This window comes from Falco naumanni, chromosome 4, assembly GCF_017639655.2.
Source record: "Falco naumanni isolate bFalNau1 chromosome 4, bFalNau1.pat, whole genome shotgun sequence".
Classification (NCBI taxonomy): Eukaryota; Metazoa; Chordata; class Aves; order Falconiformes; family Falconidae; genus Falco; species Falco naumanni.
This window is the reverse complement of record NC_054057.1, coordinates 78,047,215-78,064,554: the sequence shown is the minus strand read 5'-3', so window position 1 is coordinate 78,064,554 and position 17,340 is coordinate 78,047,215. Positions and strand designations below refer to the sequence as shown.

Here is a 17,340-nt window from a genome sequence, read left to right as displayed (position 1 = left end):
CTTCCAAAGTGCTCAGCTGATGTTCTTTTACTTTAGAACAAGAGATCAACCCACATGATTGTATGGTCTCTCAACACATCTTAAAACATTTGAACATTCCCAAAAATCAATAACTATCCAAAACTATAAGGACATCTCCAAAACAAACATTATGGATTTGCTAAGTACTTTGAGGATTCATTAAGTTAAATATACTGCAGCCACATGGAGAAGATTCCAAAATACTCCCTTCTAACTTATACTAGACTGAACTTGGACAAAATTTTTGGAGATCAATTTCAGGTCAGCATATGCCATGTTTAATAACATAAGTACATTTTTTTATTTCCCACCCCCCCACCCCCCCCCAGTGTATTTAGAATGTGCACAACAAAGAGGCACATCTCTTAGGGGTACCTAACATTTTCTTGTGATTTTAAAAGAGGTAAACCCGAGGGCAAGATGGACACTGACTTAACATGTAGCATCAACTGACTCACGATAACCCCAACAATTTTGAATTTTAATTTTTTTGTGAATACTTTTATTATTGTAACTTACTATGAAGAAAACTTAACAGAACCTGGAATTTAGTAACAAACCCAAAATACAAGCACTGCTTTGCACAACTATTTTTCTAGACAAGACTAATATGAGCAATTCTGAAAATGTGGTATAATATCCAGAAATCTAGCTCCTCCTCTTCTGTCAGGTGGTCTTTCAGCACTTGGAAGCATATTCTGCTGATAAAAACTGTACCTGCACCCGCTACCAGATACCCATGCTTCCAAATTCCGAAGTGAAATCAGCCGAAAGAAACAGTTGCAACTGGAACTTTCCTAACGTTACCTTTGAAGAGCTATTCATACGTTCAGCTATAAGGACACATTTCTGCCTTAAAAATCTACTCCTTTCAAACTAGATTTTATTTATATTTACCTCCACTAACAACTGTTTCCACATAAGGCGGGTAGAAAAGCAGCTCTTTTGATGATGGTGTCACAGTAATTTTCTCTCCAGATCTGTAAAACACAAATTGGGAAAAAATGGAATTAGTAGCTCTCATGTAGAACACAGTACTGTATATTGACCCAAGAATCCATCTAAATACCCAAGCAAAAAGCATCAACAATAACCTAAGCAAAATTCATATTAATGTAGTGCTAGTTTCCATTCAGCTCACAGTCAACACAGGCACAGGTACCCATACAGCAGCTCTTTCCTATATGGAACATGTCACTATTCTGTCTGGTGGAAACACCAGACAATAGTACGAAGAATACACCTTGTCCATCGGAGCTTGGTATTACCTTGCCCAGTATGAAAATTCATATAGGAACGGTCCTTGGAGTTCCTCCACCATTTCTTGCACTGGAGGCTTTGTTCCTTCTTCCTCCTGACCCTTCTTTTCTCTCTCCTGTCGGCGGGTCTCAATTTCTGCCAGCTGCTGCTCCCTGCGTAACTCCTGTACCGATTTCAGGGGCCCTAAAACTAAGGCAGGTTCACTGTCAATGGATGACCTGAAACATGGAGAAGAAAACAAAATCACCTCCTTTCACATGGAGGGGTAAGAGTTTGTAATACCTGTTAATTACTACCACAGCAGGCAAGTCCCAGGAATATTTTTTTAAATCCATTACTTTTTAATTTTGTTATTTATTCCAAGCAGAACTAAAACTTCTAGCCTCCATACCAACCAGTTACCAGTAGAAAGGCTCATTCACAGGGACTACAGGTAACCTATCCGGCCTAGCAGGAAAGGACCTACTTGCAACTCTCATAAATCCTGCCCTATGACACTATAAACCATTTCAAGAAATTTGCAGCCCCCTTGCTTCCTTTCCCCCTCTGCCATGCCTCAGCATCCCACTGCAGAACCAGAGTCACATGCCTACACATCAACCAGTTCGCAGTGTCCAGCACATCTCAGCTTAGCTTAGGTTTTGGTTAGGTTGAGTCTTGATTTTGTACCAGTTACCAGGCACCAGCTCTACTGCGGGGGCAATAACCTCCCACAGGCAAGCCAGCAGCAGTGGTAGATTTTTAAGTCAAAGGACCAGTACCTTTACAAGAGCCCTCAAACAAAAGAAAAAGCCTGGAATTCCAAACCGGCGAACATGCTTAATACAGAAAGGATGAGTTATACAAAACCAACAAAAAGACTGGTGTTTTTTTCAGTACTAGGAACTTCCCCTCAGAACTACCTCTCAGGAGTATACCAGGAGAAAGTAACTCCTATCACAACTAAGTACTACCAATTGCTTGCAATTCCCAGGAAAAGCTCTAACGTATCTACCCGATACACTTGAACTATCCAGCTATCTTGTTACTCTCCAGCGAACAGATTGCTAGATTAAGTTTAATCAAATTCTTTAAATCAGCTCAGAACAATGCATCTCATTTCATTTTCCCTGATCTTACACCCTCTTTTTTTTCTACCAATTCCTTCTAGTTTCCAACCATCCTTTCTATCTTATCTTCTGCCTCTTCTACAACAGTCTGAAAAACTGTCACAGAACATTGCAAAATTCTCTATGAGAAGTGAACTGAAATGATCATTATTACTTTTCCGGCAAACACTTTAGACGATCAGGACAGGCAGGATAGTTCTGTCTCCTGCTTCAGTCTTCACCTATATTCTGGGTTTTTTTAAGAGAAACAGATATTGTTGCTCTAACACTAAGTTTCATCAAGGCTTTAAACTCATTCTCTGCAGTCCAGAGGCAACACAGAAACATATTTAAAAAATATATTGTCTTAAAACCTATTAAAAACCTGTACAGACACACCCAGTCTCATGATAGTCATAATAAATTATTACTGTCTCATTTTTCAAACATAACAAGCCATCATCAAAAATTGTGAAATATCAGCTTCATTTTTGGTTGGGGTTGTTTGGGGGTTTTTTTGGTTAACTGAAAGTTAACAGGTCAGTGCCATGGATCTGGTATACAAACACAGACTTGTAAAAAAACTGGCTTGCTTTTAAATCCAGATCTGTTCCTTTTATGTTGACGACAGTTCACAAATTGGACTTTGGCTGAAAAGCTTCAGGCAGGCTTGAACAGAGACAACCTGCAGCAGCTGAGCTGCCTTAAAAGTACTTGCCAATAGTCTTGCCAACCACCTAGGTCAGTATAATATTCCCCTACTCACTAAGTTGTTTTTAAAATCCTAATAGCTCTCTGCTGTCTCAATGTTTCTTTTCCAGCTGCTGCAGTTGCCCAGTAGCTGCAGTTATAGGTTCATTAAACTCAGGGAACTCAAGGCAGTGCTCTGCAGATAATTTATTCTCTGAAAAGATGTGTTCTACACTCATATAAGTTTGAGAACCCATAGTCTAGACCAAGTAGACATCAGCAGAGCATTAATAAAGCACTCATCATTATCAGACACTTCCAGGCAGATCTGGCACCTCATACAATTAAAGCTGTTCACAAATCAGTGCTCCCTAGTGAGCTGTCTGTTCAGCTAAACATAAATTGGCACATTAGTATGTAATCACTCTGCATGGTTTTCCTTTTATAACCCTCTTCACACCAGTAACAATGCTCTAAAGGAGTGGATTCTCATTCTGAGGAAACAAAAAGGAAAAAAATAGATGCCTGTGCTAAAGAGCTCTGACCTAAGCTAAAACAATATCCTCTGAATTCTGTATTGAAACCTCAGAAAATCGTACCTTTTTACCATGACACACAAGTGGAAAGGGGCTACACTGAAATGAAGTGACAATGTGCAAAATGAGGGCTGTGAATTATTTATCTACCTATAAAGAACTCAAAGCACAGCTTAGCACAAAAACCTCGAAGTCTAGTTGGATGCCATCCCCTTCAAAAGCAGCCACAGAAGTATTAAAACCAGAGTAAAACTTTATGAGAGATGTTTTTTTCTTCCACTTTTTATAGCCCAAAGATTTCTTTGTTCTTACTTAATGGTAATAGTCACATCCATCAGTTTATCTGTTATAATCGTGCCAAGGACATGGTGTCGAACTGCGGTGAGCGTCAGTATACTAGGGGAGGACCTGTAAATCAAAGCAACAAAGAGATGAATTCAAGATCCCCCTCTTAAAGAAAATAACCAAATCTTATTTAGCAGATTTTGTGCTCCCATCCCTAAATTTAAAGCACTTTCTAATAGATGATATACAAATGACACAGCAAAGCTGTAGCGCTGAGATGATAGCATGTCAGAAAGGGAGCATTTTCCAGCTCTGAATCCCAAAGCACTGCACAACATTGGCCAAATCAGTTCCTTCCTCTGTGCCTCGTCTCAAGCTAAAGCTGATTTGATTGATTTCATATGCACAATACCTTTACACCCAGCAGAAGGACACTCAAAACTTCGTCATATTTGACATAGTTCACCAAGGTGCCCCAAGTCTAATGTTGCTTTGCTGCCAAAAGAGGGTTTCTGCTTCTATCCATTCACCCACTGCTGGCTCTCATCTTCAACATACATCTCTCTTTGAAGTACTTTGAATTCAATAACACAGCAGAAAAGAATCAGATTTTAATGCAGAATGTGTTTTCTGCCATTTTCATGAATTAGATGTAGTCTGGGAGCAGAAAACCTCTTTTTTGGAAGCAAGGAGCCATTAAGCACATTGACAGACCATAACCTCTAACTAACTAATAAAACACGCCTGACAGGAAGATCAGCACTGCTTACCGGTGCAAAAACTGAGGTGAGCAGAATCAAGCCAGAGTCATGGCACTAGGGACGTACAACGGTAGCATATGCTTCTTGGTAAACTTACTATCCCACCTTTTGCATTTCAGCTCTTACAAGTGATCAAGTGTTTCCACTGAAATCTCTCTCCTTCGTTACAAAGCTAAACCAACATTCAACGGAGAGAAGGCTGACAAAACTATGCATTTGAAGTTGCAGAAGCATCTTTAATGCCTACCATTAGTTGACTTCTTTTTTTTTTTTTAAGACTAGAAACACCAAGAGAACACATCTGATACACTTTGCTAAAGCTTCCCTCTATCGGTTAGAGACAGTCCTAGCAACACATCCTGAATTGCTGAAAGCAAGCAGCTGCAGCAGGAGGAAGCTTTATGAAAGCACACTGACAGTTTTAAGATCAAAATCAGATGTTGCTCTTACGTGTCATAAGTGTAATACTCATGTTCAAACTGGTGGCAAGAACGTGGGGTCACTTCATATACACCTGTAAACGTTAAGTCAGAGAATGGTCCACTGAAAAAAGTCAAGCTTACTGTGTTGGCTGAATTCTCAGATCACATGTGACCTGAGATATAGAAAAATTACAGAATTTGACTATGTGTCTACTGCCTTTCACATAGACACTTGTAAATTAATTCACCTCTGTGTAGCCACAGATCACTACGGAAGCTGCACAGAGTTTCTAATGTACATCAATACAAAACACAATTAAGTATCATTACATAATTACAAACATAACAAACCAAACAAGCTCAGAAGTAACCTATTAACGTCCCACCACTGATACCTTTTGACTGATTACAGAACCACTGTATTACTGTATTGTGAATGAGACCACTGGTTCTAAGGATGAAATGTACAAAGCTGAAAACTGAATCAAAACCAAATAGATTTGTTAACTGTTTAGCAAAGGGGCCACACAGAGTATTAGCTCTAAGACACTGAAAGGAGAAAAAAAAATATCTAATCTTAAAACATTCTTTTTTCCTATTACAGATAAGCCTGCAATACTTTCAACGATTATCCCTCAAGAACCCTGTATTTAAATGAAACATTCTAACGTGACTGACAAATAGAAACCATATGAACAAGATTATTTTAACATGCTATTCATTCATAAGAGATCAAAGCCCTTCACCAAGTAAAAAAAAAAAATTATTTTCCTTCTGTAATCTGTATTTAGGTGAAGGACTATATAGTAGCAGAATTCTAAAAACTTAGAATGGGACATTTATTTATATACAGCTGTAAATAAAACAATGCCCCTCAGAAACAACAAATTTTTATTTTTTTAATTCCCAGTAGTATTAGTGGACTGGTTATTTTTCATTTTTAAAACTAACATTTTAGAGCTGTTACCTGGCTTTGAAAGACAGAATCTATTAACTCCTTTGGACAGGTTATAAACACCAACATTCTCCGGTCCATTTCCATCCTGATAAAATTCCTGTGAAGCCACAACACAATTCACTATTAGTAACTACCAAACAACAAAATGAAAACGGTATTTGTCTAAAGATACATTAATGCTTCTCTTTTATAGCAGGTAACAACACAACACCATTTTACTAGAACTAAGAGACAAATCTCAAAGCACTCTAACCATCAGTGTTGCTGTGCTATATGACTCCCTAGAGACATGAGAAAGCCTTGATTCCAAGTATAATGCAACCTATCTACACAAGTTCATTAAAAAAATGACGTTTGTTACCTACATACCAGTGTAATTGCATGAGAAAGAGAACAGCGCAGCATATATCCAGTCTGCCTGAATTCTACTCCCGAAACATCTTCTTCCATGACTTCCAACTCCAAAGACTTATTCTTCCAGCACCAGTCTTCATGTACGATGCTTACTAGAACACACACCGCACAAAGCATTTCAGTAACGTAAAACTGTGAATAAGGACAGGTTCTGTGGTATAAAAAGCTTGCATCACTCTAAGTTCCCTGACAACAATCTTCAAAGCCAGATATACAACAATGACTACAGTAACAGACCTGGCTCTCAGCACTGCGGCATCACCAGAAATCCAGCACAGCTCAGAACAGAAAAGCTATTATAAAAAATATTATGAAGTCTGGTCACCCTGAAAGTTCTGCAGTGTGCACTACCACTGTGATAGTCAAAGAAGCCTAGAGGGAATCAGAACCTAACTCCAGTTTCACCTGGCGAAAGGATGTTCTGGCTCATGTATAAGAAGAGCAATCTGTACATACTCTTCCCTCCACCTTTCCTTGGGAAACAATTTATTTTCATAGTAGGCCAAGGCAGGCTGGCCAAAAGACACATTGCTCTTAGGAGAGGTACTCTGGAAGCAGAACAGCTAGGGTGTGCCCCCGTCATTAGGCATGCGACAAGTCAGTTCATGATAAAGCCCTTCCCCTCACACCAGCCATGAAGACCCTAAAACAGGGGAGCAGTTACCTAACAAAAGGGTTAGACATACAAGATTAAGAAAACCTGATCCAGTGTTGTATAGTATTTTTGCAGATTCTCTCAAGTTTCAGAACTAGTTCCATGTTGGACATACGGTATCGATAATAACAGAACTATACAGATTAAGTCACAAATTTAGCTACTAAGGTAACACTTCAAGTTGTTCTCCATAACCCTACCTTTGTATTTGCCAGGTAGCACATTTTCAAACGTGAAGGCCACTGAGTCCATGCTTCCAGAAAGCTGCAGGTTGCGTTTTTCACCCTGGCGGCTCACAGACTGTAACGTCACCACCAGATCACCACAAACATCTGTGCAGAAAAGACAGCAGAAAATGAGACTGCATTCCAGCTTGCCAGCTTTGCCTCCCAAACCTCCACTCCAAGCAAGCTTCTTGTGTGCTAACATTAAAATGATGACACTCTTCCAGTAGAGATCATTCCAATTAAAACTCTTATTTCTTAAGCACGTTTACCAGTTCTTTTTTGCAATCTCCAGGAAGTTTGCGACTGTTAATCCTATTATCTAACAGCAAGTAACAACCAGAGGCCACCATTAAATCCCAGAGTTCACCTTGCTTGGCAGAGACTACAGGGCCCACTAAACGCTTGAGAGACAGAACACAAAGTGCAGAGAGGATTCAGAGAGGAAAAAGGAAGGGCTAGAAAGTCACAAAAGTCAAGCTCCAGTCATCACCCGCTGAAATCAATAGGTAATCCAAGGAAAATAGAAGAGAGGAACCTCAGACTAAAATAAAGACAAAAAGCTTATGAAAGAGAACAGAGATTGCAAGCTTCTGTCAACAGCTTGAGCCTCTATCCTACAAGTTTTTACATGCACTACCTTGGGGGTTTTTTTTCCCTAAAAATGTCTTTTGTACCTCCAGTACTTCTCTGATTGATATACAGTATCCCTAGTGTCCGCCAGGAGCATTTCCTTCCAGTACTTACCCATCTTCTGAGGAAGGCAAACAGGTCAGAATTCCTCCCTGAGGAAGGAATGCTTGCTTATTCCTAGCAAGTATTAAAAATAGGTGGACAACTCTACTCCACAGTTTATTAAGGTAACTTACCAGGCTGTAACGTCTCCCAAAAGAAAGAGCTGCTTTATCTATGTGCTGGAAGTTAACTTTACTTATCTACTGATGGGGCTAACCACAGCAAGTGTCTTGATCTAAACAGTACTCATTCACATGTGCAGTGCTGAACCGCTCTGTTCGCATTTCCACTTCACTTTCAAAACTGGCTTACCTAAACAAGAGATCTTCCCCGAGACAGATGCCAAAAACTGAGAGAAGGTCACATCCATTACTGGTCTGTCTGTAACAGTAACAGGGAACATTTTGGGTTTCAAAGCCAATCCTGCTCTGGTCTCAGCCTCTGGAATAATTACCTGTAGAGTACATGACATGAAAACATCAGCAGCTTTTAGATACCAGACCAAATACACCCTTCTGCTGAGTTCAATCCACTTTTCAGCAATAAAAAAAAATAGAAATTTATTGTAAAGCCCAGGCAAAGCAAACCAGCCTCCCAAATATGCTTTTCAGTATTCTGTATTAAAAATCCTCCAAAGAACTACAATAAAACTGAGCTCAAAATCCTCCAAACAGGTCAGTTTCAAAAGTCTAAGTGAATTTCATTTCCGACACATATACCTGCGTTTACATTAGGCCATTTCATTATCTATGAGGACAGTTAGAGGCCTTATAACCATGCACTTCCTCATCTTCCAGTCTGTACTACCTCCCACGATGCAAATTTGTGATGGTTCTGCTGTGATCTATAATCTCAGGAATCATTTAGGCATCTGAGTAAAGCACACATTACATGTCTCACTCACAAGATAATACATTACGATAAGGAGTGGTCTAAGAGGCATCACAACTAAGAGGAGAGAAATAAGAACTTCCAACCCCAATGGCCTGATCTCCTGATCTCCTTTTAACAGGCATAATGGACAAGAAGCATGCGAATCTCAGATTATTAAGGTAAAAAAAAAAAGAAATAACTGTCATTGTTTAAATAGTGCAAACAGGAAAAAAAAAGAGGAAAATCTAAATTCAGCTTCTCAAGTTTTAGAAATTAAATGTTTAAAGTCTTCTAAAACCTCACAATAGTCCTACAATGAAGAGATGGAAGCTTATTCTTACCTGAACATTGTATGTACCCGATTTTGCCTTAAAACAAAATGCTCCATGAGGGTCAGTTTCTGTTGTAACCAGTGAGGCTTTGTCCTTGTCCTGAGGCATCATGGTTACCTTGTATTTACTAATCTGTTTGACTGTGTCAGGGAAACGAGTTACTGAGATCTGGCCGCACACACTGAACCTGTTAAATACAAGCCAGCCGTCAGAATAAATATCTTGATTTGACAAAGCTCATAAAAAAATACTTGTTTTAAAATTTCCTTAAAAAGTAAACCTCGCTATGTTGAGGTACTAACACATGAATTGGAATGGATTTCTGAAAGAGCGTTCATATCAAAGAGATACTAGATACAAGTCCAAAATGTATTAATGGGATCTTTTCTTTTACAACAAAGTCACCATGATGTTATGGTTTTATTTGCAAGCAACTTGCTTCACACTTCTCTAACATCAACTCAATCACTTCAAGCCTTTACTTTTTTTATTTTTTGGCCAGGCAGGCAATTGACTTAGGCTTGCCATCTCTCTGTTTTTAAATAGTTTCAAATGTTTTGTGTCAAAGACCTCAAATATGATAGGCAATTCACTGGAACACAACCCTACTACACCTACATTTGTGAATACAGAAGACAATATGACAAATTAATTAGAAGCTGTTAAACTTTGCTTTTCACCTTCAACAGCACAACATATTTAGTGACGGCAAAAACCTGTAACTGATCATTCAACAGCACGTGGGGATTTTTTCTGATTAGCTAGCTAAGTCTGTATGAACTAGTTGCCATTTGCCTCAGTAAATTCCTAGTCTTCACTTCTCAGAAAGGGTGCCACTATTTCTTCCTTAGGAGAAGCTCCTGGACACAGAACCATGCCCCTTTTGTCTTCCTCAGCTTGCACTCTATCTCCCACCACTGCGCAGCCTTACACCCCCAAAATCATCCCATCACCATTACACAGGCTTATGCCCAGCAGTCAAAGAATGACAAACAAGAAAAAGACAATTCATATCAGACAACCATGATCCCTTTTCCTTTCTTGGTTCACATACCATTCTAAAATTGTTCAATATACCCATGTCTTAGCATCTTCACCTGCACAGGAGAGGTTATTAAAAGGGTGCTCTAAACCTTAACTAGTATTGAGCAAAATACTCTGGACAAAACATTAACCTGCACTCATGCTGTGCTATTAACTTGAATTTCTCAAGCAACACTTAGCTTCTGACAACAGTATGCAAGTCTGGGCATGATATGGGAAAGGACCACCCATTTTCAAGACCTTGTCTACATATCAGATTACATTTTAATCATGACACCAGTACCTACCCTGTTGCAATGATGTTTGCTAGCTGAGGTGTATTTGGTGCAATCTTCACGGTAATAGTATCAAAGAACAGATGCTCTTTCCTGGCATGAATTGTGTATGTACCTGTTGTTATGTTCTCAAGGCGGAAAGAGCCATCAGCTTTTGTTTTTACTGTAATAAATAACAAGAAGAGTTAAAAAAACAGAGCATGTGTTGACTGTCTATCCTGATGGGTCGAAAGAGCCAGAGGGCATGCACTGCTGTAGGCTATTTTTAATTTACATTGCACAACAAAGAGACAGTACTATGCCTTTTTTACCAGACCAGTCTTCACTTCCATATTTCAAAGCACAATATGGCATATGGTTGAAAGAAAATAAGGTCTTCAACAGCAAAACAAATGAACACCTAATACTCTCCTCTAAGCCAGAAAATGTAAAATTAATCAACTGCATGAAAACCACTTTAATATTTCAAATAAATTGCAACAAAAGTAGCGTATTATGTCCTGTACTTGAGCTTAATAAAGGCTTCCCTGTAGCAACAAAGACCAAGACCAGTGCACACCTTTAATCTGATTGTTCAGCGTCACAGTGGCATCAGCAACTCCTTCTCCTTCAGGACCGTTCAACACCCTGCCTGTGACAGAGAAACCCATCACATGGAAAACAGGCTGAAATGGGAAAAAAGCTAACATTAATCTTCACTCAGTAAAAGCAAACACACACCTACAGCAATCAACAGTGACCATTTTCACACACACATACATATAAAGGGAATTTATTTCCAGCTTTAGGAAAAAAAATGTACAGGAAGAGATTCTCAGTTTATCTGCATCACTACAGTTCAGAAGGCCCAAATGACAGATCATAATGCCATCACACCAGGCACTCCGCAAACCATAACAACCTACAGGCCCTTCTCCAGAGCTTTGGCACGCTGAATGAGGAAACTCAAACAACCTGAAAGATCACTGCCTGTCCACATCATGGACATGAAAGTGAGCATAGCACACAGCTTTTCCCTGGTTTTTTTCTTCCTAGTAAAAGGGACTGAAGTGTAGAAATACAGCACGATGCTGGAGACTGTCTTTATATGCTGTGCAAGAAGGTATGTGTAACAGACGTCTTCAAACTTCTTACAAAGAAGTTTTTCTATAAACACACCTACTTACTGCTAAAATCAGTTATACTTTGACGGGAATGAATAGCACAAAAATATTATTTCCTCTGAATGCCTTACCTCAATCTGTAAACTGTCATGCTCTACAAGGAAGTCCAGTCTAGATGGTGCAACATCAAAGGTAATTCTCTCTCCCCTGTAGAATGGTATCTGAAAGACGACACATAGCTTTGACTCCTAAGAAGCTATGACAACAAAACTGTTTTCCTTTACCATTTTCCATGGTTTTATTATCATCACACACCTCTATGAAAAGCCAATGGGCTGCAAACTTTCTGGAAAAAATAACTGAGAGGGGTGGAGACAAGAATAAAGGTGGTATTTCAAGATCAACTGATGGAAACCATATGAGATTATCTGAAGAGACGGAAATGTAACGCTCTACTCAGAATACAGCAAAGGTACTGTGATGTGCAAAAGCTTGCAGATAGGAGACTACATGATCACTACAAGGATTAAAGGAATGAAAGAACGCATTGAATCCCACTTCTAGAGTGTGCAGATTTAGAATGCAGGACCATCAGTCTAGGCAGCGTGCAGACAGCCATGCTCCCACACTGCCTGGACATAATAAAGAGAATGGGCAAAAAAGAAAACAGAGAGCTTAAAGGACATGAAGTGGCTGTAGCCAAGTGAAACTTGCAGTGTCCCAGCAGCCTCTAGGTGTTGTTCTGTGACTGGCCAATGTATTCAGGTAATTCAGAGCCTGATTTGCAACTAAGTCCTACCTCAGAGCCCTACCACAGCAACTTACTCCACTGTCATATACTTTAGGTTGAAGGTTCCATCCACTTAGAAATATTTCAACTCTTTCTGTTTTAGCAGCTACAAAGTTATGCATGATCTAGTGTAGAAAATGAAAGGTAACAACCCAATGGATAGACAAGCAATGAACTTTGTAGCTACTTACCACAGTGTATATCCCACTTGGCAGAGAAAGAAAGCTGAAAGATCCATCTTCTTTTGATACAACATTGCACAAATAGGAGAGAGACTCATCTCTTGACTGGAATCCATCCACAGGAGAAATATTGCAGCCCACAACATCCTGTGGCAATAAATGTAATACAACTTTTTTTCTCATGCGAGAACAGAGAAAATTTGGGGGTGGGGGAGGATGTAGGACAGTTCAAAATATATAATATTCTATATAATCCCAGAACTGCACTGCATGTCTTAACATTAACTGACTTCAGTTCTGTGGACAAGCTTAACATTATAGAACAGAGCTCTACTCTACAAAACAAATCACAGTACGTGACCAGATGTTTCACACTCATTTCATAACACACTTGCAAGGTGGCAATACCAGCTGTTGAACATTGTCTTCACATCAAGAAGGCAAAGAGCAATCAAGAAGTCATGCTGAAGACACATAACAGCTACTGTACAGTAAATTTCAAGATTTGTCTGGCAACATCTTGTGTCTTGTTCCAGAAACTGGTCTTTTGCCATGGAGAAGTGTCATCCTCACCAGGGAACATATTACTAACCAACATTTAACATGCAAAAAGGTGTAACTGAAAAAATATTGTCTTCCAACCGTAGCCCTCAACCTGACCCACATGGAAGATACAGATCAGTAACATGCTGTGAACCGTATTGTATTTTGCACTTGTTGCCTGCTTCAGTTGAGGTATTAAGTTTTCTATGCCCCTGAACAGCCTGATTGTTGAGGAACCCTGTTGTTTGAAAAGAATAATGAGGAGTTCAAAAGAGTTGAAATAAAAAGAATTTTCTATGTTCTTGTGTCCAAAAACCACATAGACCTTAAGCCTCAAGTTTGCCAACATTTAAACAGATGGCTGTTGTTGATCTGAGTAATTCCACGGAAGTCGTGAAAATTCAGCATGCATGCAAATGTTGTATTTGCCTTGTTGGGGGCAGGGGGGGGAACTTAAAAAAAAAAAATACAGCCTGAGGGGTTGTACAGTTTATGTTTTCTCTAAGCCAAGCTCAATGAAGAACAGAGATAAGTATAAGGGCAACATGTATCTAGGAGCTATTTAGCTGCTTCTTATTTACGTCCATACTCATATTGAAAAGGTACTGATATGCCATTACCTCTTTAGTGACCGAAGAAGAGAAAAGGAGAAACATGACCCCTTTCATTGGTTCTCCATCACTCCTCACTGACCCAGAAACATTGTAGCCTGCAACAATCAGAGGGCTAGCAGCGTAAGCATTAGAACTTGTCACCCGTACCACTGTGTTTGACTGAAATACAGAAACACATACATTTCCATCAAGAGTAGGCATTAGACCTCATTTAGAGCACTGAAGTAACAATCAGAAGCTGTATATTCCACACGAGAAACAGAGACAAGAGCAGCAGTACTCAAAAAGGGTCTACAGGCTATTCAAAATACAAAGATGCTAAAGCAAAGATACTTCACAAGAGTGTTTTTCTTATTTTACTTATTTAGAATTGCTCAGGATCCCAGAGCTCCTCAAAAAGCAAGCAACCTGAAAGGGAAGGATCAGAGTATCTGCTACAATATTCAAGCTCCTGCAAAATGTATAGGATTAGAAGACAGAAAGCAAGAGCCCATTTGCCAGTCCTTCCCTGGCTGGCCCACTATCTCCAAACTGGGCCTGCACGAGGCAGTTTCTTGACTACCTAAATTAAATTTATGAAAACTCCATTAACCTTGTCCAGTCACAAAACCCCTTCCTCACACCAGTTGATCAAGACTAGCAGGTCCACCCTCACTAAACAGGTAAACCAGAACTTTTGTAGGCTCTAACCTCTTTCAACATCCAGGTAGGATGAGATGCAAAGATTTCATATTCACCAGGAAGCACTTTAAAGAAAGCAAACCTGTAAGGCAAGAAAGGGGTTACAGCTCTCCAGAAACAGTCACAAACTTTGTTTACAGAAAAACAATTCAGGTTCTACGTACATGTTAGAAAAAAAGTATTTCAGAACTACTATAATCCCAGCCAATATGGCAGAACTGAAGAACCTCGTGTAAATGAACAGATGAATTAAGTATGCACCACCCTACTCACTTTCCTCCAGGTTGTGTAACAGTTGCTTGTAAGTTTACTTCACTGCCAGCATTTCTCAGTACAACCTGGACTCCAGCAGGACCTAATGTCTGACCTTTGCTGAGAACCTGTCAAAATTAAAAACCAGAGTGTAAATTGATTAAAATGACTTGCAGAATGGAAGTAGAATGCTTTTTATTCGGGTAGAATCAGCGTAAGATGGAATAAATAAAGTTAAAAGACTCTAACCTTTCCATTCACAGAAAACCCTGTGAACACAAAGTTAATATCACCTCCCTTTGTGCAAATGTCATTAATGCCATCCACATGGATGTCTACACTGGTTGGTTCTGGAAGGGAAGAACAACGAAACATCATGGTAGTTACTGACAGCAGTCACAAAGCAATCCTACTTTAGCTTTACAAAACTTTCTACAGACATACAGTAACTCAAAGCCACAAGTTTTGCTCTGCAAGTCTTGCCTCAACAAAGTCAAAGCGCCTGCAAATCCTGATGTTGAAAACCCTTTTTCCCCCTCCTATTGTAGCGACTTCCATCAAAACCCCACATTCCTTCAAATCAGTTCATGGGTTACTTTGTCAGTGTCTACCTTAAAGCTTTATTTTCTTTTTGTACAGTAAGCACATTTTAGTTATTAAAACCATACAGTAGGGCTTATCTCTCTTGAAAAGTGCTTGATTTTCCCTGCCAACTGCAAATTAGAGGTAGTTAAGTCCCACACTGCAGATACGTAAGATATGTAAGAAGACATGTACAAGCACTTACCAAAACTCCACCCTAGGGGAGGTTCAATTTTAAGAATGAAATCCCCCTAAAAATAAAAAAGCAATAACTGTCTTAAATGATGAAATGTCTTGATGGAATGTTTGAAATGTCTTGAAAGGATGAGAAATGAAAGGAAAAAAAAAAGTCAGAACACAAGCATCATGCCGCAGAGAGTAACACAAGATTCAAGTATCCCATTCTCCTTTCCTCCTACCTATGATGCTTTGTTCAAAGAAGCAACAATATCTGCCCAGACAGGCTGGGATGCTGGGCTCACGTGCAGCCAGCTAAGAGCAAAAATTATGTATCATCATATTTATACTGCTTCCAGACCAAACCTGGCTCATGTTCAGGCAGCTCAGTGTTAGAAACTGTTCAGATCTATCTCTACCTGCCCCAACAGATGTGCTCTAAATTAGCCATTAGTATTTCCACTAGGACGTCCCACTCAACCATTCTGCCCAAACAGGATAGCAAAATTTCAACCCTATTAAAAACTCTGCACCAGAAGAGTATTAATCTACACAGAGATCCTCTTTAAATCTGCGGGCACCACACATGTTCTGCCACATAGGTTCTACAGTTCATCCACGGAAAGGCTCAAAGGTCTAAGAACGAAATCATTGAGATCAGAAAGTATCTTATGTTCTCAGGTTGGGAAGGGAAGGGTTTATTTGGTAGCTGGACCGGATGATCTTTAAAACCTCCTTCCAACCCAAACCATTCTATGATTCTGTTTCTGATCCCTAAGTTAACTAGCCCTTCAAAAGAGCAAAAGACTTACACCATCTGAAGGCAGCTTGTATTTAATTTGAATGTAAACTTCTGACACATTCTGAGCTTCCTGCACTGTTATTTTCTTAAGATATCTTTATTCTCTGCAATTAAGTCATTCATTATTGATTCAGCCATATCAAAACACATTCCCATGCCGATTTATTTTGATTTCTATAGTAGATAACTGAAAGCTTTATGTGTACTCTGTAGGAGCCCATACTTTCTGGGCAGTTCGCACAGCTGCTAGCACAGGGTTTGCTGGCAGCAACTCGGGCAACTTCAGACCAATAGCACCAGTGCAACACCACAGCTAAAGTTACTCGGCTTTTTCTTATGATAACACTTGGCACCGAGACATAAGCATCACAGTACGAAAAGACACAGATGAAAGTTTGGTCTAAACCAAAACAAATCACGTCCCAGCACCAAGGTTTCACGGGTGGGTGGTGTCCTGAGGCTGCCGGGGCACAGGGGCAGCTCCTGCTCGGTCCCTCACCTTGTCGTAGAGGGGAATCATGAAGTACCCGTTGTTGGGGGCACAGTCCGTCTGGTACTTCAGGGTGCCATGCTTGGTGTACAACTTCACCTGAAGGAAACACGCAGGAAAGACAAACAAGCTACGTTAAAAGCCGCCAGCGAAGCTGGAACCTGGCATTCTCTAGCCAAGAGCTTTTACACTGCAGCACCCGCACGTCCCCAGGGAATAGCGAGAAACCCGCAGCCCGCCCGGCGCCCGGGCCGAGCCCCGCAACCGGCACCGCACGGGCAGCGCGGGCCGCCCGCCGCCCTCCCCCGGCCGCGGCGCGCTGCGGACAGGGCCGGGGGCCGGCGCCCACCTCGATCAGGGAGTAGTTGATCTCCACGTCAGACTTGACGAAGCCGCCGCAGCCCACGACGATGTCCTCGGAGCCCCGCGCCAGGGCGCAGCACAGCGCGGCCACCAGCGCCGCCGCCGCCGCCCGCATCCCGCCGCCTCTCTGACTCAGCGCCGCCCGCCGCGCCGCCGGAAGGGCCGGGCCGGCCGGTCCCGCGGTGCTG

At 40.6% G+C, this 17,340-nt stretch overlaps 1 protein-coding gene across 1 annotated transcript in view; it reads right to left on the bottom strand.

Annotated features, from left to right (window-relative positions):
* The window catches only part of NOMO2 (NODAL modulator 2), a 28,668-nt gene extending 11,367 nt beyond the window's left edge, over nucleotides 1–17,301 (bottom strand). Inside the window, exons 1-20 of the mRNA XM_040592098.1 lie at nucleotides 17,139–17,301; nucleotides 16,799–16,888; nucleotides 15,526–15,571; nucleotides 14,988–15,088; nucleotides 14,760–14,866; nucleotides 14,496–14,568; nucleotides 13,812–13,964; nucleotides 12,658–12,795; nucleotides 11,808–11,897; nucleotides 11,133–11,238; nucleotides 10,586–10,736; nucleotides 9,264–9,441; nucleotides 8,362–8,503; nucleotides 7,291–7,422; nucleotides 6,391–6,527; nucleotides 6,031–6,118; nucleotides 5,092–5,155; nucleotides 3,908–4,003; nucleotides 1,290–1,499; nucleotides 919–1,001 (exon numbers count right to left, since the gene is read on the bottom strand). Coding sequence (XP_040448032.1) covers nucleotides 919–1,001; nucleotides 1,290–1,499; nucleotides 3,908–4,003; nucleotides 5,092–5,155; nucleotides 6,031–6,118; nucleotides 6,391–6,527; nucleotides 7,291–7,422; nucleotides 8,362–8,503; nucleotides 9,264–9,441; nucleotides 10,586–10,736; nucleotides 11,133–11,238; nucleotides 11,808–11,897; nucleotides 12,658–12,795; nucleotides 13,812–13,964; nucleotides 14,496–14,568; nucleotides 14,760–14,866; nucleotides 14,988–15,088; nucleotides 15,526–15,571; nucleotides 16,799–16,888; nucleotides 17,139–17,267 — 2,314 coding nt within the window. The 5' untranslated portion in view covers nucleotides 17,268–17,301. The remainder of the gene's footprint in view (nucleotides 1–918; nucleotides 1,002–1,289; nucleotides 1,500–3,907; nucleotides 4,004–5,091; nucleotides 5,156–6,030; nucleotides 6,119–6,390; nucleotides 6,528–7,290; nucleotides 7,423–8,361; nucleotides 8,504–9,263; nucleotides 9,442–10,585; nucleotides 10,737–11,132; nucleotides 11,239–11,807; nucleotides 11,898–12,657; nucleotides 12,796–13,811; nucleotides 13,965–14,495; nucleotides 14,569–14,759; nucleotides 14,867–14,987; nucleotides 15,089–15,525; nucleotides 15,572–16,798; nucleotides 16,889–17,138) is intronic.
* Between the last annotated feature and the right edge of the window lie 39 nt (nucleotides 17,302–17,340).